At 34.6% G+C, this 22,322-nt stretch overlaps 1 protein-coding gene across 1 annotated transcript in view; it reads left to right on the forward strand.

The window, feature by feature from the left end:
- Positions 1 to 246: 246 nt before the first annotated feature.
- Positions 247 to 22,322, forward strand: part of LOC111503766 (trypsin-1) — a 65,226-nt gene continuing 43,150 nt past the window's right edge. Inside the window, exons 1-2 of the mRNA XM_074178033.1 lie at positions 247 to 405; positions 7,927 to 8,027. Coding sequence (XP_074034134.1) covers positions 324 to 405; positions 7,927 to 8,027 — 183 coding nt within the window. The 5' untranslated portion in view covers positions 247 to 323. The remainder of the gene's footprint in view (positions 406 to 7,926; positions 8,028 to 22,322) is intronic.

The raw sequence follows: 22,322 nt of genomic DNA on the forward strand, positions 1-22,322 counted from the left end.
TTTCATACCTATATCAGGTTCATTACAGGTATTCACATTGTTTTTAGTTGCTTTAGATGATTAAATAATTCTGTACGTATTTTACTGCTATGACGACGGTGATAAATGTCCTCAAGCGTACCAATTTCAACTTTTCATTTACCAAGGCCGTTTCCTGAAGAAAATTCTCAAGCAAATCACCTTCATGCACGCCACTGGGTAATATTGACCACTTTCATTGTTGAAATGCAATCTAATCACTCTCTCTTGTGCGGGTCGCGATCGAGGGGTATCCTGAGAAATTCAGAATCTAGTTGGCACGAGAAACAAGACATGTCAGTGCTATGGGCACCAGTGCGTCGCTCAAACTGCTGTTACTCTCCGAAGTGCTGCACTTCTGTGGGTCAATGTCGTCCTCGCACCAAGGTAATCGCTGCGACTTGTGTTACGGTAATCGACCCGTAGGTGATCGCGAGAGTGTAGTGGTTTATGGCTGTGTGTTGCATAAGCAGGAATCGAACTGTAGGCCATAGGGCACGAATTGAGTAGCTTTGTCGCACGATCATATAATGTCACTGGATCAGGTTACTTTTGATTCTGGAAAACACAGTATTTTTGTTTGCTTGAAATCTCTTCTTTGTGGTCCTTATAAGGAAAAATGGACTACTGATTCATCTTTCAATTCGCCCTGAGTTGTATATTTCTCCAAAAGGGCTCTTTAGTTTATCAAGGCAGGTGTTTTTCTCACAGAACTGCAGAATAATATAAAATAATGGTGGAATGATGAATATATTTTTTTTTTTATTTATAAGTCTTCTGAATTATCCTATTTTTCCAAGTCTCCAGAAGACACTGTATCCATAAATACTTAGGTTTTTGAAGCGGGGTCTTTCCTTATTGAAATGTAGATTCAGAAACCACTAGCTCATCAGGTGTTGGAAAAGTTTTTTCTGAAACCAGAATGACAAATGATTCCATAGGAAATTGATATTTTCTACTTGCATCTCTGCTATCTTTTCAGTTCGAGAGCCATCTGACTGATTTATTTCCTTCAGATCCCTGGAGAAACTTCTACCCCAATTGTTTCCTTTTAGTGTATCATAACAACCATTCGAACAACCTTTTCAGGTGTACTACGTTGTCCTTTGCAACAAACTGCGTTTGTCCTTTTGCTGCAGTGTCTGCATTTGAGATTTTGGTTGCACGACTCTATTTCATTCACTATGATCATTCAAATTCTATTCTCATTCTGTTGAAGCAATTTCTTTGTTTTGACCCGCTGTAGATCTCATCAGTGGTGCCAGGCTAAATCACTAATGTATTGCTCTAGTCAATGCTCCCTCAAATGATGAAGTAGAGGCAAAAGTGTCATCTATGATATCGACAGAAGACCCAATCTACAAAAATTGAAGGTGATTAAGGCTCTTCAAGACGATCTGTTTCAAAGTTAAGTGTCGATATCGACCAAAATTTGTCCTCCGTCTTTCACAGCAGCTTTCACTTTAAAACTAGTGAAAACCAGAACCTGAAAACAAAACTTTCGTGATCCAACACCAGACACGATGTATTAGCCCGCCGTCAATGGAACCGACTTGGAGATACTTGTTCATCTTCGTTATTTGTGGATTGAGCCATCTGTCGATCACATAGGTGGGTGTTCGTAAGTCATCACACCTACTTATTTTCAGACTAGTATTTGTATCACTTTGTGTCCGTAAAAGCCTTGGGTATCTTTGGCTAACTTCATCAAAAAAGTGTTACAATAATGGCTTTATTCGAATTTTGAATAGCTGAAAAAGTAACAGAAGTTTTTCACATAAATATTCCAAAAGTGGAGTTATTTTTTGAAATATCAAAAGGAAAAGATGAGTAAGTCCTGCATTTTCGAATCCTATTCCCGAGTTGTGGTTGCGTAGGATACATTTTATTTTTTGTCAAATTTTTGAAGTTGCAGTAAGCCTCAACGCAACCAACATAAATCTTGTGAGTTTTGATATTGCTTCATTCCAGGCATATTTTCTTTTTTCGAATGCCAAGACAAATTTGTTTTTTCTACAATATCCAAATAGAGGTACACAAATTTGGTCACATCTGATTCAACTTTTATTTGGTTTTTGATTCTATTGTTTTTATATTCCGTATAAGGTCATTTCATAAAACATCTATCTTTTGAAACACAATTCGTATCTTGAAGTAATTCATATTGGTATCGAAAAGAAATTAATCAATAGCCAAATTTTCTGACTGGACTCGATGAACTTTTCGTAATGTTAGAGGTGAATTTATTTTATACGTAATGCAGACCATAGAACTATGTATTTTTTCTTCATCATATGTTACATTCACTCTTGACTAAACCACTTTTTCAAAAATGATCATATTAATGTTTTTTAATACTAGCAGTTTCGTAAAAATAGTCATTTTCAGATAGATAATAATAGTTTGATTGATAGCTATCCGCTCTATTCTATTCTTCATATATAATGAAGTAGGCTCTTTGATTTTGTTTGTGATTGACAGGTTGATTTGGGTTTCTTCGAATTAGGGGCGATTGATATTGACTTTGGTTGTTTTGAAATTGGGCTCGAGCTTGATTTTGGTTCGTCTGTGGTCTATTATTACAAACATTTGCATGGAAATTCATTTTGTCTTGGAATTTTTTGCTTTGTCTGAGGGTTTGCCTGACTAACAAAATTTTGATTGAAACATTGGGGACCAATTAGAGGTCGTTGATGTCTCATTCGATATACTGGGTAAACGTGACTTGTATGACAAGTATGGCAAGTCCTTGGGGGTGTCGGTTGATTTTGTCTTATGGTCTGTTGAAGCGAGTTTGTTTAGGTCTTTAAATTTTTTGAAAAATATGAAAGATGCTTTTTTCTCCTGATTATAATCTGGGATTCGAGTGAATCTGCCCGATCGGTGGCGCGGATTACTTGAACTATTGACCTGATAGTGGTGAGATCGTTTACTCACAATTCAACATATATTTTATGAGGTTTCATCATACATAGTGTGAAATTATTCAGTTTTGCACTACATATAACCAAACATTTTAAGCTTCACTCAGATTTTGTAGAAAAACACCCCACCCATCGTTATTTTATGTTGTCAAATGGACGAGCAGGTCCATATGACTGTTTCCCTGGAAGATAAATGAATATTTCGATTTTTCCATCAAGAGATAATCAACCAATTTGAAATAAGAATACTGAAATGCTTTACCTTTATTGGTTCTCAGATATTACTTTCACATTATTCATGCACGATATAATTGAGTGAATGAAATATAGAGTATCTTTTCAAACCGACTAGAATGAGTTTTATTGTGCAGGGTCTATTGCTTGGTCACTTGGTTCACGAAATCTTTATCTTTTAGAATACTCATTTTGTAGACATATATAACGTTTCATATATTGGATCCTATATTATTTCGGAGATGTTCAATGAATTTGAAGGCTGGAATTTATAGTGCTTGAAAATACTGACCCGAAAGATAATCATTCAGATGGCTTGCTACAAAAAGTGAAGTGAAAAAATGTCAATGATGGAAATGAATATTGGAAAAAGTAAACCGAAAAGAAATGAATCATTGCGAACTGACAATAGAGAATATTCAATGTTATGAGTTGAAAAATGGAACTACAATCGCTGATGAGTTATTACTTGCTTGCTTGCCTACAATGGGTTGCTAATTGTTATATTCTCTTCTATCGTTTCAATTATTTGATCAATTGATAGTCCTCCTTTTTTCGGTCAGGGATGCCTTCGATTTAGTGAAACTTTCACATCTACCATCTGTCAACTATTAAATGGACTGAACTATTCGAATATTTATCAATATCAAAGTAGATAGTTGAAATTCTCCGCTGCCAACACTATGTGATGGTCAGAATTTTATTTTATATTAGGAAATAGAGGCTATCAAAACTCGGAGAGAGTTTGGCAATGAATCTCATCGAACAAATGATTTGTTTCGGCAAACTCCAGTGCGAATTTCGTGATGATGAATAATATCCTATAAACTTTCTCCAGTGTTAGCCTCATCGATTTAAAATTTGACCTCTCATGATGGATTCGGCTAGTTCTTACCCTTGGTCCAGATACGCCCATTCGTATTATCAAAATGTTAAGTGATGAATCAACAGAATGGTTACGCTACTGTGTTAAGTGAGAGTGAAATCAATGCAAAGTGGATTTGTAAGAACGCACGAACACACGTATCAATCAACAGGGCCGGCATTAGGCCTCTGAATATGGCATAGAACATTCTCTCATTTGAAACGTGAAAAAAAATATTCATTTTCCACAGTACTATTTGATGCATTGAATATAATGAAAAATAAAACTTGGATTTTCTTCCTGATATTTTGATGAGTCAGTTTACACAATTCTATGAATAAAATTGATATAATTACTGAAAAACTCCATCTGTAAAAGTTGTTGAAAACATTTCCTACAGAATACTCAACTTATTTTTCATAGTTTTTTATATAATCATGTCAAAAGAAATCATTTCGAATAAGTAATTTGATATTGGGACTGTGAAAACACATCCACTTCACTTCTCAGCAGAGTACATTTCTACGTGAAAATCAACTCTTCCACTGAAAAATTTCTGACATCACAACGATAAATGATGTCAGGAAAAAATTGAATCATAACAATGAAAATAATAGAAATAAGAACTCACTGAGTATACAATATTATCCCGAATTTCATCACCAAGTTACTGCTGAAATTGTTGATATTGATGTCAAAATTATTCTGAAATAGTGACTGTCGCCTGTCACTTATAAGAGTTTTTAATTCTTGCCTTGTTTGATCTAGATTATTAGATTGAATCGTGGGTTCATACCATGAACACGAGAAATCAGCAAAATCCACTGATTATATGTTTTCAATAAAATCGTTGCGATTTCTGTCCAATGGAAAATACGTAGTCTTTGAGTAAGTTTTCCCAGGAATCAGGACTAAATCGTACGAACGTTTTCAGAATTCAGCAGTATTGAACACATCAATTTTCTCTTTGTTCTCTTTGTAGTTAAATAAAATCTATCTATAAATTGATGGATGTAGCCGTTAACTATGTGATAGGAGATAATGATGAAAAGAGAAATGAAAATTTCTTTGTTTTTTACCACTTTTATTTTTGTTTAAGTTTGAAAATGTCCATATAGGACGAAACTACAGTAACGTTAGTTACAAATAAAAGTGGCAAAAAACATAGAAATTTTCATTTCTCAAAATCTATCTATCTATCTATCTATGATCCTTGGAAAAAATTATGAATTGGCTCCAAATTATAATATTATTGTTTGCATGTCGTTCTGGTTATACTACCATAATATGAATACTTCGTTTACGATCAAATGAAACACTGCAACCAAATACGTGGTAGGAATCCCATGTTGAAAGGTGGTACTTCGGTTATCCTAGTGGGAATGACAGCTGATTAACATAAAATCCAATTTCAACCCATTGCTAATCCATCTATCATCTGAATTTTGTCGAACTCATTGTAATGTAATATTATATATGTAATATATATATTTTCAGCATAGCCAAATCTCGAAGTTATTTGTGGTATGACAAATCAAGTTGACCCATCTAAAATTGGGTAATACATAGATATTTTATAAATTCTTTTCGTGATGGAGTAATCGGGTGCTAATCCCAAACAGGTAACACCCAATGACAGCTGTCCTTTCCTCCAGTTATGCTACTAATCCGTAGAGGAAATTATTTAATATTCAAGTTTGTATGAATATTCATTGAAATATTTCTTCCGAATGATCTCCATAGTAATCTCTGTCAAACCACGAATTATTGATATGTGATATAGAACTGACCAAGTATCTAACCCTGTGGCACACCGTTCAATATCACTTATATCTGACTGAAAGTTCTAGAGGAAACCGTAGCAAACTTCGTCTATTCTTCAAATCTAGCCTATGGACCCAGAGTTATCCGTGGAGTCGGCTCTGTAAAAATCTTCATGGAAATAAATATCCAATGAATTATTTATTTGTTCATCAAGGTTGTATTTTTGATGGGATAACTGTAAACGGGCTGTTTTGTTATTGACTAGTAGAAATTGAAAATAGGTTCCTATTCTTTTGAAACCGATATCTAGCCCTATAATGATGGAATAATTAATTGATTTTAATTAAATTCACTTGTATCTATAAAGGAATAAATATTTGCCATGAGAGAACTATATTTAACTTCCAATTATTTTATCACGTCACTGGAAAATAATCAGGGTGGGACATCGAAAACGGAACAGATCGAATATCTTCAAAACACATGTTTTCTGAAAAAAAAAAGAGAAAACACGTCGATTTGTAATCCAAGGGGGACATCTTTCTATCATAACCTCAACTGTCATACCTCTCCCCCACTTTTCGGTCACCCAAACAATTTGAATAGGGAAAGTAGTAAGTGTGACACATCATTAAAAAATAATTTCATAAGGAATTCGGCTATGTCAATTTTCCATACCTAACTTTCTATTTTGGCGCCCTCTTGCGGGAAAAAACTGTTCCGTATTCCAAATTATAATACTACATTTGCAAGCTACTTTGACATAAATTCCGTGACAATGCATTATGGAATTTTTACATTGGAAAAAACAAAATGTCGGCTCCACAATAGCGGACAAGATTTGCAATTTAGGTCCGATTTGATTCGAAATTGATAAGTGGTGGTTTCCAGGGTCGAAATGCAAATTGTTTGTCAATGCAAAAAACAATATAGTACCTCCAATATGGCGGACGAAATTTGTAATTATGTTGTGATTTGAATCAAAATCAGTAAGTGGGGATTGTCAGGGTCGAAAATTATGATTTTTTTGTCAATGCAAAAAACAATAAGGCGGGCGAAATTTGTAATTATGGTTCGATTCGACCCGACACCGAAAACGAATTCTTTAAAACACATGTATTGTGAGAATAATGCAAAAACACGTCGATTTTAAATCCAAGGGGAAAAATCTTCCTATCATAACCTCAACTGTACTACCTCTCCCTCCTTCCCTCGGTCACTATCACCCAAACAATTTGAATAGGGGAAGTAATAAGTGTGACACATCATTAAAAAAGTAATTTCATAAGGAATTCGGCCATGTCAATTTTCTCTACCTAATTTTCTATTTTGGCGCCTTCTTGTGGAAAAAAAAACTGTTCCGTATTCCAAATTATGATACTTCATTTTCAAGCTAATCTGACATATATTTGGTATTTTGGAGATATTCGATCTGTTTCGTTTTCGGTGCCCCACCCTGTATGTGAAGCAAAGTTTCCGATACTCTATTCAACACTCAACGAATTTAAAATGTTAGTTTCAATACTCAGGAAAGGTTGGCCCTCAAAATACATTCATGGTACGTGGTTTTGTTGTACAAAAAAGTGATGAGGAGTTTTACTAAAAATGGACAATATTATTATTTTTCGCTGCCTCTTATGTATAGCCATTGTATTTTGACGTTCATTCCTTAATAAACAAAAAGCTTTCGATTGGGATATGCGGGTATATACGAGGGCTTCAAGTTGCAGAAACGGGCGGAGTATTGGGAGAAGCCGACGAGTGAACAAATAAAACGGTGAAATACTTTCAAAGAGTTATGAATGAGTTTAGCTTGCTGCTGGATGAAGAAAACTGTGGGGTAACTTACATAAATGTCTGTCGTATATAATTCAATGTTTATCGCGATATTAGCCAGGAAAGTAGTTGTTTTCTGACAGTCATTTTTCAGTACCTTCCTTGATAATTTTTTTTAAATTCTCATAATCAAAGTGTTGAATTGTATTTCGAGCTGTTATATTTCAGTATGCATATAAATTGCTACTTTACAGAATCCACTTGAATTTAATAACAGTGGTAGGACGTGACATTACTTTGCACAATGGAATTAGTTCAATAAAAAACTTCACATTTTTGTTCCAGAATGTGGTCGGACTTTGAGGAGGTCAAGACAACCCAGACTAGGGATGGTCGGACGAATTATTCATGGCAAGCAGAGTGTTAGAGGAGCTTGGCCTTGGCAAGTAAGAATTTTATGTAACATTCCCATAATGATAAGATTGATAAAATACTCTATTGTCGGTGAAATAAATCATAGTTACAAAGCGCAAGTAATGTAGTAAAATATTCAATGCCGAGTAAAAAACTGTACAAACCCGAAAAATTATTATCAAAAAAATTGTGTGAAAGTCTAGAACTGTTGAAAGTCTTAATAACAAAATTAAAAAATTAATAAAATGAGGAATTTCCAAAATATTCTCCAAGATTATAGTAGACTTTTTTTACCATTTATTCATTGATTTTTAATTCGAATATGAGATTTTATTGACTTGATTTCACGAGGTGAGTAATCATATGCTCGTGTTTTACACCCATTGTAAATTATCAGAGTTGTGAAAAAAATATGGAGTTCAATATTGTTATTTTGGCGGATATTCTAGTGAGTTGGATGAGAGCTAAACCTGTCTATATAGATAATTTTTTGTAATCAGTAAAAGTATTATTTTTGGAATATACAGTGTCATCATTAAAGTGCGCACCATATGGGAAACTTTTTTTTTTGATAAGTTTCAATGAAGTTCAACTTCGGCACTTGTTTGTGCTTTAAATTTAACTTGAAATAATGCGGCCAACTGCGAACCACTGACGTTCAGTGTTTGTCAAATTCAACTTTTTTTTGAAGAAAATTGAAAAAGTGCATTTCTAGATCGAATTTAACAAAAAGTTACTTGAAAAAGTTGTGTCTACGGCAATTTTGTATCCATATGCCATAGGATAAAGTTAACAATTTTATGCAACTAGGATGAAGTTAACGTTTTGCTTATTTTTGACAGATATCCCCTTTAGTTTAAAAAACAAGTTCGGTTAATTATCATCAATTCATGTATACATAACAAACTCATCATGGAGTTTAACTTTTCTGATAAATTTTTAATTATACGAACATTTTTAGAGATAAATTAAAAATGTGCTATAAAAATTTTTATTTCTGACCGGGATATTATAAGCTTATATCGTCATAGTTACGCTATCAATAAAGAGGGTCATAACTCCCTTGGGACATTATAGATTTTATAATTCCCTCTACCTTTCACAAGTAAATATAAATAGAAATGAAAACTGAACCATATTTTATTTATTCACGTCATTACAAATAATAAATGTACAATTTTGAAATGTTCCCTGAAAATTACTTCCGCCACTGGAAACAATTTCTTCTTTTGTATGGCTGGAGCTTCTGTTCACTACAGTCGAGGTACCTGCCTCTTCTGATGACAAAGTAGACAACATACGCGCCGTTTTATTTCTCAATTCGATGCTATCCTCCAAATACCCCTCCGCCACCGTGGAACTTTTCCAACCTCCGTGTCTTTTTAAGTTAGTCATAGTTGCTCCTGCATTGGCTAGAGCAGTAGCAGAAGTGCGACGAAGGCAATGTCCCGTATAGGAAGATGAGTTTGGCAATCCTAAATACATTGCGATTTTGCTGGGGATTTTCCCAAACATGTTTTTTCCAATTGGCTGAGATGTACATTTATTTTGTCGGAAGCTCAAAAAAATCGTTCAATACCTTTAGGACGCAAAGACATATAAAGTCTTAATAAAGGCAAAGCGGAGAACTCTTTTTCATCCACAACTGTAAATTTCTTCGATACACCAGTTTTTCCGGTACGTTCACTACCATAACGGAATCCCGGTCCTCTATATCCGATATCTTCATATTCAAAAGTTCCTCCAAAATAACCCATAATCAAAACAACCTATAACAAAAAAAAGGAAATAAATACACACAAAAAGGAAAATAAGAAAAAAATTACCTTATGCAATAAATGAATATCATTAGGAGCGTCCTTTAGGAATCTGATAACATCTTTAGGAGATAAAACAGCAGACTTTTTCGGCTTATAACTCTTACTCTTCCGTTTAAAAAAAGCCTAGCATTGACCATTTAGTCCATAAAGAATTCGGACTATACATTTCTGACTGAAACGAATAAACACAATTACTACCAAATCTACCGAAAAACATAGAAAATTCCTTACCAGTTCTTGAAAATATGCCAGAAATACAGTTTCAGTGACATCTTTTGGCATAACATTTTTCCGTGTCAGCCAGTCCAGATATATCTTGTATTCTTTTTGGTATACGGCTTCACTTTTCGATGGAATTAATGATTCTCTTGCTTGTTCAGCTTTTTTTCAAAATATCCTCCATTATATTTGGGGTAGAAAACACGTTTTCACCGCACTTGTATTTTATTCCCCAGTAATCATTTTATATAATATTAGACAATGGGAAGTCCGAACTATTGAAATTCATCATGAAACATTGTTAATCACCTTCAAACAAACCTACATTAATTAGTTGATTCTTCAATTTGGAATTCAGATTTTTTGCGATATGTATAATGAATTGCGTTTACAAAAACATCCAAGACACTCTTCGTCACTCAGTTAGAGGTGAATAATTCCGTTGTACTTGTAGAAGTGTAGAGTTTGAAAAGTTTCCAAGAAACATAATCCCTGTTGTTATCCCCAAAGTTGAATTACTAAATATTTGTTGAATAATAGATTCCCTGATTCTCTCTATCTCTCTCTCTCTCTCGTGTATTTGGGAGATATTTGATAACATTCTGCCTACTTTCTGTTCGTTTGATGATTATTTTCTTCACAGATACCGTATAAACTCGTTTAGAGTTCATACGCTTCATAATAGGGTGAACAATTAGAGGTTGCCGGATTCGGCTTGCTGGTATAATGAAATGAGACATTCCAAGAGTTGCTGCTCAAAATACGATCACATAAAACTATTTGGGAAACTTTCACTTTCGGATTTATGAAAATATTCAGTGAAAAAATCTACATAACTTCTCCACAAAAATGTGGGAAACTTCTGAAGAAAGGAAGAACGAGAATAACTGCAATATGTGTATGTAGGGCATACACAGAAGTTTTTTCAGGTAAAAACTCAAAGAAACAACTTCCATGAACATTGAATCACAGAAAAATAATTTTTTTTCATTTATTTTGTACTACAAACATTCGTTATGGATTCGAAGTAGGTATCATTTATAGGAACACTACGTTAAGTAATAGGAGTAAATCAAAGAGTATTGATGTAACATTTTACTCAGATACTGGTAACAGTATCATTATTAATGGTGTACTTCGAAGTTTCGGGACCAAACACTCATTTTATCACTTATCAGCAACGTTCTGGATAACATTAGAAGACGAAGTACTCATTTCTCTCATAACATTACGACATTTTGTCGCCATCAGAAACAAATCTATTCTTGCAACAATGGCATTAGGTATACACATGCATGCGGTTAGTTAATCCCAGCCTTGAGAATTTTATTTGATTGAAAATGAGACTATTTTAATAAGAGATTATTTTTTTGAAAAAAAAATGTATTGGATTTTCACTGCTCCATCATTAAATCTGAAGAACTTTCAAAGAAAGGAAAAAAAAGTGCAACGAAAAACTCTTCATAAAATTATGAAGAGCATACGCGTTCCACCAACCAAGTTGACCTCTTCAGGAGGTAAAGACGCCAACTTGGTAGGTGAACAGGGCATCGAGAGGAGTATTTCATTTCTGGTGACTTGAAAAAATGCTTGATTTTGTATTTATCGTAGGCAAGAAGTTTCAGTTTGGCCTTGTATCAAATATTGGAAATCATTTAAAACTATGTATTATTTTCCATATAAGTGCATTCTCATAAAGCTCAAGATCGAAATGAAATCAATAATTATAGACCTATTTCAATCCTAAACAACTTTCCCAAGCTTCTAGAAGCAATTCTGTATAGTCGTATTTATCAATCCTCTCGACATATAATATCTGATCACCAACATGGTTTTGTGAACTCCAGATCCACCGTAGTGGGCAAATAGATATGGTGTACACGGACTTCTCTAAAGCATTTGTTGGAGTCAGTCATAAATTACTAATTTGTAAACTTTCCTGCATGGGTTTCAATGAAATTCATTGTCAACTTTTGGAGTCATACCTTAGCGGCCGTAATCAATACATATATTATCGCGGCTTTTCTTCAGATGTGTATTTAGCAACCAGCGGAGTCCCGCAAGGATTCAATATTGGTCTCTTATTGTTTTTACTATTTATTAATGATCTGTGCAACTCAATAACTTGCAATAAATTGATGTTTGCTGGTGATTTGAAACTGAATACATCTATAAACAGTTTAGATGATTTAACATTATGCAAAAGGAGACTGATCTGGGAATATGGGTCTATTATTTGGAATCCCATATACCATCAATACACATCAGAAGTTTTTAAAATTTCTTACTTTTAGAATGACCGGAACTTATCCTCGAAGAAACTGTAATTACCCTGATCTGCTATACAGATTTGACTTTGTAGCCTCAGAAAAAAGAAGAAATCAGGCATCTGTTTCATTTCTATATAAGCTATTGAATGGCAAATTGGATTGTCCTGTAATATTATCAGAAATTGATATCTCTGTTCCAAGAATATCTTCTAGGCACATCGATACTTTTGTATGCGAAAGGGCACAAACTAACTTAATGTTGAAATCACCAATCAATCTGATGTGTCGTAATGCGAACAAGCTCTCTACTAATATCGATAGTTTTCGTTGCAGTGTTTGTGAAATTAAAAATAAGTCTCGTGCGTACTTACCTATAAGTCATTTATGTTTTTTATATCAAATAGTATTGATCTTATATCAAATAGTGTTAATCCTTTAAGTATGTTAGTTTTGCTCTATAAATGGGAAACTGTTGGGCAATAAACGCTATTTTTTTTTTTTTTCACCGTAGTGTGCGCTGGTCAGGCCCTATCCCCCAAAGCCCCGATACATTCGGGAGGGCGCGCCAGCATAATCAACCAATGACCACTCCCCACACCGTGGGGTAAGTGATCATTGGGTCCGAGAATCATGTGCCCTGAGCAAACGCAGTGAGCCAAGAATGACAGCCTTCTGCATCTGTGCGGCTGAGATTTCTGCCTTAGTGCGGCAAGCCGGTATGATTTTGAGATTCGAGAGTAGAGAAGACATCATTCCACCAAGGACTCCAATAATCAGAACGACCATCTTGACAGAGTGATCTGGATAGAGTCTGCGGAGTTCGAAGAGAAAATCTCGATATTTCATCCGTTTTTCCTCCTCTTTTCTGACGATATTCGTCTCGCCAGGAGCTGAAAACTCCACGACAAATATCGTTTTGGTCTGGTGGTCGAGAAGGTGTACATCAGGCTTATTAGCTAGTATGAGCCTGAGGGTGGGGAACGAATAGTTCCAATAAATTCGGCACTTCTCGTTCCCCACAACGGATTCAATATCCCCGGAGCGTAGGGCAACACCGGTGTCTCGTCAATACCGTAAGAGTGCCGTAGATGGTAATATAGCACTCTTAGGACCGCGTTATGTCGATGGATATAGGCCGAGACCGCATATGCTGGACATGCTGATAGCAAGTGCATTAGGGTCTCGGGCGCCTCGCGGCAGGCCCTGCACCTTGTGTCAGGAACCTCTATACCCATCACGCGACTGCGGTAGACTAAGGTGTTGAAGACACCATCCTGGCAAGCCATGATGAACCCCTCAGTTTCCGACTTCAGCCCACTCGACCTGAGAAAAGCGAACGTCAGGCGCTTTGATAAGCCAAGGTCTTCGATGTTATTGAAGAAGACCCCATGCATCGGCTTATCCCTGTGTCTCCGCAGAAGTAAGGTGATCTCTGCGGCTTTTATCTGAGCTTTTTGCTGAACGGGTTCCAACTCGGTGACAGAGTTGTAGTCACCTCTATTATTATTATTATTATTATTATTCTGGAAAAAGTCAGCAGACTGACTGAAAAAAATCTAAAAATAATCACCTATTATGAACTGATATATTATTATCAATGTCATCATATCTTATTTAAGTGAATCCGTTGAAGTTTCCAATGTTCTTTTCATATGTTTTCTCAATATAAAAGTTGCATATCTCTAACGGGTCCATATCCTTCTGGTCGGTAGCTAAAGCTGTTAATCATAACTTTACTAAACCCACAATTCCACCACTAACACACACTGGAATTCACAATGCCGGAAATCACTTTTCGAAAGCGTCTTTTGTTACTTTAATAATTCACTTGTTATTAAAATGGCATACACAAATGAGGAAATGGCTGATATGCATTACGTTTACGGTCTGTCGCAGGGGAATGGGTTAGAAGCTTCTAGAAGATATGCTGAAATGTATCCTCAACGGCAGCATTCTTCACATAGAATATTTGCTCGACTTCATCAACGTTTACGAGAATATGGTTCACTTGACAAAAGTACGCAGGATTGTGGTCGCTATCGAGAAGTACGAACACCACAGCTTAAGAAAGCATTACCTAATTTGATTGAAGAACAACCTACTACCAGTATTAAAAAGATCGCTTTCCAGCTAAATGTTGATCATATGACAGTATTTCGAATTTTAAAGGAACAACTCTTATACCCTCACCATCTGCAACGAGTACAGGCATGCACTGTTACCGCGAGACTTTCCGAACCGTCTTGAATTTTGCAATTGGATGCTGGAAATGATTCGAAGAAATTGTGACTTTCTGAAGTTGATAGAATTCACAGACGAATATAGTTTTTCTCGGGAAAAGATTATTAATTTTCATAATCACCACATATAGGCTGATGAAAACCCTCACGCTATTGTCGAAACTAACCATCAAGAACAGTTTTCTCTTAATGTGTGGCTCGGAGTTATTGGGGATGATTCAATTGGGCCTCGTTTTCTACCTCCTTGAATAAATGGTGAGGCATACGTTCAATTTTTAAGAGAAGTGCATCCAGTACTGCTGGAGGAACTTCCGTTGGGCGTTAGAAGGGATATGTTTTTTTATGCATGATGGGGCTCTCGCCCATTTTAGTCAAGTAGCACGTCAGCATTTAACTGAAACATATGCAAATCAGTGGATAGGTCGAGGAGGACCACAGAACTGGCCCGCTCGATCCCCGGATCTCAATCCTCTCGATTTCTCTATTTAGGGCCATTTACAGCATTTGGTTTATCGTACTCCTGTTCGCGATGTAGAGGACTTAAGAAACCGAATGATCGATGCGTGCAGGGTAATCAGAGAGACTCCAGGAATATTTGAGCAAATACGTGGCTCAATGCGCCGACGTCTAGACGCATGCGTAATGTCTGAAGGTAGACATATTGAACATTTACTATGATTTCTACATGTTGTGTGTTTTGTTATTAATAAATTAGTATTGTTCATTACCCTTTAATCGTTTAATGCAGATACTAACTACAAAATAACAATAAATCCAGTTCGCATTTATGACGATGTATCTCTGTAGTTGTTCGTAAAGTAATTTTTTGTTGCGAACTGGTTTATTTTGGGCAAAACTCCCAGAAGGCATTTTTGTTTAGAATGAAACAGGCTATCGGAAATACATTTTCAAATAATAAACAATTACTAAGACAAAAAGTTACATTGGAAATAAATTTTAGGGGTTGCGTTTTCCACCCCTTACAACCATGGGGTAAAACAAATAAATTACTGGCTAAGTGTCTTTTTGGTACTACAAAACGTCAGGTCAATTTCAATAATGTAACTTCTCCAGTGCTTGTGAAAAAAATTGTTATACAGATTTTATGTACCCCCTTTAAGGGGCTGTTTCTTTATATTAAGTTTCTTTATATGAAAGATCCTATCTTTTTCTTCGATGAGGAATCACTTCCTTAAATGTTTTACTCTTATTCAGTTACACCCTGTATGCAGAAGTAATTCAAATGGTAACAATTTAAATACCTGCCAAGAGAAATTCGACAGCTTGCAGCTAGAATTAGTGCTACTGTGTTGGCTGAGCAAGTCGAAATTGAACAAAATAAACGTGAAAAATATGCCTTCTGTAAAGATTGGAAAACAAGATATACATGCCGGTTTTGTAAAAAATATATATGCCTAGAACATTCTGTATCTGTTTTTCAAGCATGTACAGCAAATTTTTCGGAATAATTGTTATACCTGGTGTTTAGTGCAACGATACCAAAAATGCAAACCGTTTTTATTTTGATTCGATATTTTTTTGTTTCAAAAATAGGACATTGTTTTCCGTTCTTTTCATAACTATTTGTCCATATAAATGATTCATGTAACACCTTATCAGAAAAGAAAATTTATTCAGAAAGTTTGATTGATGTAAAATTATTGACACGTCTCCTGCAGGGTTAAGGGTTTTCCTAGTTTAGTACTTGGAAAAAAATTGATCTTTACCACAAACTTCAATAAAATATTGTTATTAAGGAGACTAGTATTCAGTAAACCATAGTACATACAGTGTATTCATCTGTAACTCACTATACAGAATAGTGAATCAAAATCATGAATCCATATTTTGAACAAAGTATATATAATAATCGCATAAATGCGATGACAACATATACATAATACAATGAAATGAAATTATGTGATAGACAGTGAAACACTGAAAAGTAATTAGTCCTGACTAATTTAAAGTGATATTTATTTGCCGATATTTGCATTCTATGGGTGTGAGGTAAGAAATTGATTACATAAATAGGAACTTCAAATGTATTAGTATTTGTATGCGAGATAAGCAGCCGTTTTAAGTAAATCGTGTTCTGAACATTAACAATGATAGAGAGTAATTAGTAGAGAGGTTTTCGCTACTATTAGTAAACATGTAATCATTTTTCACAGAGTTGTCTTGTAAGGCGTTTTTATGAAAAAGTATCATTACATTTACAAACTATTATTACAAACTTCTTGTTTATTTTTAAATATCTCTTACATCTTATAACGGCTACAGATTCAGTTTAAAGCTGAATGGTTGCCTATTCTATTCCAAATCACGTGTTACAGTGAATTGATGAGTAGCAATTTTAAAGTTTCACGGCTCAAAGTCGAACAAGAACATACCTCCAGAAGTAAAATCCTGTTTCCGGCAAAAACTTTACATCAATACGGTTTTTTCAAAAGTTTACAGTAATATTGCCAGTTCTAACCAGGCAAATCCTGGTCATATTTTTGGTTTTTCTTGATCAAAGTGAAGCATTCCACTAAGTAAACTTCAAATTATTGTCAGGTAAACTCAAATTTTGGTGGTAGTCCTTTAGATTGACTAAAAAGTTCTCTTACAGGTAAAGCTCAAAAGGTTGAACTGCTTTGCAATACTAATTTTTCATGAAATTAGTTCAGGTGTACCCTAGGGTAGTATCTTGGGGCCTCTAATATTGTCGCTTTTGATTTTTCAGTAGTGTTATCCCAATGTAACACAGTTCAATAAAATCACCAGTATGAACTTGAATTTGTAGAATACGCTTATATTCTCCACGAATCACGTTCTTTGGATCAATGTAAATGAAATAGTAGATTTATACTTAGGATCCAAATTGCAAAAAGTACCAAGAAATTTTCATTTTTATTTTGATAATATTTCGATCTAGTGGGCGGATTCAGCGAAAATTTAGGCTAATATAATATATCAAATGCTTGCATGTGTGCTGTATAGATAGCCAGATTTCTATTTGATCTCATTATGAAGATACATCTGAGACAAGTCATAATCAGTTGGTACTAATTTGTGTACAAATAGTGTTAACGATATGAAGAATTTATCATTATTATTATTGAAGTGATTTACAATACGGAGTCAAACTACAGATAATTTCGGAAATATATAAATACATGTACCTATATGTAAGAAATGAATGATATCAACAGCCTATCCAGTCTGAATATGTACTTTACATAAAGTAACTACAGAATAAAGAAAATTTCTTAAAATGGACTATTTGACTTTCCTTTAAAAAAACACAAGACTCAATTCAGTAACAATATATGAAAGTTTGTTGAATAATTTACCATACAAAGAATTTTTCAATAACACATCAAGTCTAAGTATAGGCTGTCTGAATTGACCCGCATTTCTAGTCTTATAATTTTGATGATTTGGATACTTGTAGAGCAGTACTTTGTTTTTAAGTATTTCTAACAGTGAGTAGAACGTTAACATAGAGGGTGAAGATATTATTCCTAATTTTATGAAAGTGGTTGACAGTGTGCGTCGAATGGAGCTCCAGCTATAATTCTGATCATGTGACTCCATACCTGTTGAAATTAGAACAACTAGATTTTGAGTTCAGAATTCATCATCTAATATCATTATTGTTATATAATACGTGATGGAATCGCCAGATACTTGATAAAAATCTATAAGGTATTCAAGAAACACTTCATTGTGAGATTTTCACGGGACAAAATATAAGCACTACAAGAAAATCCTTAAGGCGCTCCTAGAGCTGGAGATTAAATCGATTTGGAAAAACGTTCTCAGGAAGTTTATTTCACATAAACGCAGTTCTTCAGATGAAAAAATTCTCAAATAGTGAAGTTCGAGGTGTACTAAGTTGAACCTCAAAACGATGAGCAGCCACAGTTCGTCGCGTATTTCTGATATGTACCGCTCTTGATGAAATCTAATGTGCTGAGTCACTTGAACACTTCCGTGAAAGTATCTATAGGGAAGAGTTGAATCTCCAATCTTTCTTCGGTGTTCCTGGCTATCAAGATCGCACCTGATGTTCGCATCTCCAATTAGGCGTATCGATCTTTTCTGGATGGAATCCAGCAACTTCAGGGTATGTTTAGGGGCAGAGCTCCATACACGAAAACAATACCCAAACAAGATCTGATCTGAGCTTTATGAAGCATCAGCAGTTGCTGAGGTTTGTACGGTTTTCTGGTTCGAAACAGTTTTCCAAGTTTTTGAGAAGCAGCGTTTGCAATTACAGCGACATCATTGTACAAAGACATACTGGTGTCTATTTTAACCTCCAACAAACTCATCGAAGCAGAAAGCAGAATTATCTGACCTGACATTTTTTTATCCGATTAGTAGACATTTATATCCTTGGAGAAAACCGATGCCTGGGTTTCTGTGGCATTGAATTGAACCTGGTTATTCTCACCTCAAATTGAAATCACTTCTAGTTCTTCATTAAGATATGCAACCTCCTGCTGCCGGTGAAGATGTGACTCCGTAGTCGATGTCCTGGAATCCGAAAGGAATGACTACACAAGTATGCTGTTGTCAGCAAAGGAATATATTGAATGCTTGGTTTTTTCCGATGAGTCGTTGATATACAATAAAAAGAGGGTTGGAAACAATATGGATCCCTGGGGAACACCAGCGTTCATGGTGAAAGTATTCAAAAGATATCTATTGACGGCCAATTGCAGGGAACGTTCTTTCAGGAAGCTGAAGAGCTATACACAAACATGAGTCGACAAGCCATAGCATCGAAGTTTGGCAAGCAAACCGTCATGCCCCACACGGTCAAATGCTTTAAAAATATCAAGCACAACATCTCTTGATTCCCCATGTTTCTCGATTGCGTTATTCCAAATATGGGTGACATATCATAGACGGTCGCTTGTTGATCTTTGTTTCAGAAAGCCGTATTAATGATCGCTCAAGATGTTGAAGCCGTCCAAGTATTCAAGGATATAGTTTTAAAAAAATCTGTTTTAAAATCTGTTTTTCCGTTAATCAGCTGTCGCCCCCATACGACAACTCTCAGAAGTTGAGAAATTTGTGTGAGCTAAGGAATAACGAGGTCTTACCTTTCAACGTGTGATTTCTAAAACGTTAGTGTTAGGTTTACAACTTTCTCCATAATTTTTCATATCACTGATAGCAAAGCGACTGGTTTATAGTTATTTGAAAGATTTTTCTTGTCCTTGTTGGGAATAGATTGAACGCGAGCAATCTTCCAACAAGAAGAAGAAACCCCTTTCTTGTAAGACAGGTTGAAAAGTCTGCAAAATACTGGTTCAAGTTCATTTGCGCACTTTTCAAGTACGATGACGGGCACTTCATCAGGGCCAGACGCCTTGTTATATTGGGCTGTTTCAAAATTCGCCTGACTCGACTTTGTCGAAAAGTAATTTCCGGCATTGTGGATTCTAGTATGTTATATATGCTGTTAAAGTTACCTATACAAGTTACCCGCACTCTTGCACAGTTACGCATGGCCAATCATTTTAAAATCAAGTTCACATTGAATGAAATTGTGTATGCGATCGATCCAGGTGTAATATGCACTGTTTGCATTAGTAATATCGCCGAAACTTTATTTCATATCATCTTTGAATGCCCGATTTGCACTGTTATGAAACAAAACAAACAATGCCTTCAGAATTTGGATGAACTTATTCATGCTTTAGAAAATATAACTATCCCGGTAGCCTAAGAAATCTCAGAATATATCTGGAAGATTATCAGGTTACGTTCATTTATATTGAGTGAATGATGGTTAGTTTATTATACTTTTAATATTTTACAATCCACTGTTAGCAGATTGTCATTTGAATAATTTATCTTTAGACGTATATATATATATATATATATATATATATATATATATATATATATATATATATATATATATATATATATATATATATATATATATATATATATATATATATATATATATATATATATGTCCCACATTTTATGTGACAGGCAATATCTGGTTTGTTGAAGGAGATACACAAAAATGTTTCATACAAAAGTTTTAGGAGTTCATGAGAGCTATATTTTGATATAATTTTTAAATATACAGGTTGTTTGGTGTAGGTGCTACAGACCAAAATTCCATTTTTTAAAATAGAACGCCCTGTATATCATTACATATTCAGATGCTACGTTAAATTCTGATATCATTTCATGTTTGGTTTTTGAAATTCCGTTACGGCGTTGTTGAGTTATTGCTTAAAATGTAAAGTCTTGAGAACGACTATTATTTTTAAAAATATGTCATACAATTATTCTCTCTGCATCAGATCACATGAAAATTAGTCAAAATTTTGGGTGTTCGAAGTAATGGTTTCAATTTTGAGTTGTGGAATTCAGTCAGGAATCATTTTGAATATGAAACAATTGCGAAATTGAAAGAGGTGTATTCGAAAACAAATCTTTAATTAATAACAATGTAAATAATATAACTTGATAAATCATTTCATGAAAATGGTAGGTACCTAGAAATAAGTAATAAAAATTGTTCAAAGTGATGCCCATTAGATATTATACAGGCTTCGAAATGTCGAATCACTTCTCTCGTACAAGTCGCTCTTATAATATCAGGCGTAATATCACTGCACGCTAGTCGAATTTTCATTTTCAGATCATCCACATTCAAAGGGGGAGTAGTGAAAACAATATCAGGGGATTTTCTTGAGACCAATAATGACTGTTATGTCGATTCACAACTCCATTATTGTGGAATCGCGATTCATCGCTCCACAAAATTTGACTGAATATGTTAGGACTTTCATGTAATATTACCTGAATACAAGCAATGAATTCAAGTCGTCGGTCAAAGTCCGTGGGTTTCAAACCTTGTACCAACTGAATTTTGAATATCGTATCGTATCGTAGAGGTGAGAATAATGGTTTGTATTCAGTAGTAGTCTAGTTCAATTTAATAAAAGATATAGGCTGGATTCGTGTACAAATAAATAAGTTTTTTTGAAACTTTATATTTAAGGAAAAGTGCAATAACTCAACAACGCCGTAACCGAATTTCAAAAACCAAACATGAAATGATATCAGAATTTAACGTAGCATCTGAATATGTAATGATATACAGGGCGTTCTATTAAAAAATGAAATTTTGGTCTGTAGCACCTACACCAAACACCCTGTATATTTAAAAATTATATCAAAATATAGCTCTCATAAACTCCTAAAACTTTTGTATTAAACATTTTTGTGTATCTCCTTCAACAAACAAGATATTGCCTGTCACATAAAATGTGGGACACCCGGTATATATATATATATATATATATATATATATATATATATATATATATATATATATATATATATATATATGGTATATATGGTATATATATATGGTACTGACGATGCCCAATAGGCTGAAACAGTTGTATACCGGTGAAATCAATATGGGAATGATCAGAAGGTACTTACCTATTTATCTTTTGATTTTCATGGAGTTATTTTCCAGCAGCTTGACTGCTTTAACCTATATATATTGTATTCTCACACACGCATTCTTCTTGCTGCAAACCCGTTTTTTAGAAGCAATAAAATTATTATTATCATTATCATTATTCAATTCATATATGAATTATCAAAGACGAAAATACCAGATTATGTATATAGTTCACACAGAAACAAATCCGATAACCATCCTGGTAACATTAGAAACGACTCATTCCCCATACCAATCATATTACGGCTGAATTTGAGAAATGTTTTTTTAAACTTTG

The sequence above is a fragment of the Leptinotarsa decemlineata genome, unplaced genomic scaffold (genome assembly GCF_025532065.1).
Source record: "Leptinotarsa decemlineata unplaced genomic scaffold, Ldec_3_MD MMD2_tig00003335_RagTag_RagTag, whole genome shotgun sequence".
NCBI lineage: Eukaryota > Metazoa > Arthropoda > Insecta > Coleoptera > Chrysomelidae > Leptinotarsa > Leptinotarsa decemlineata.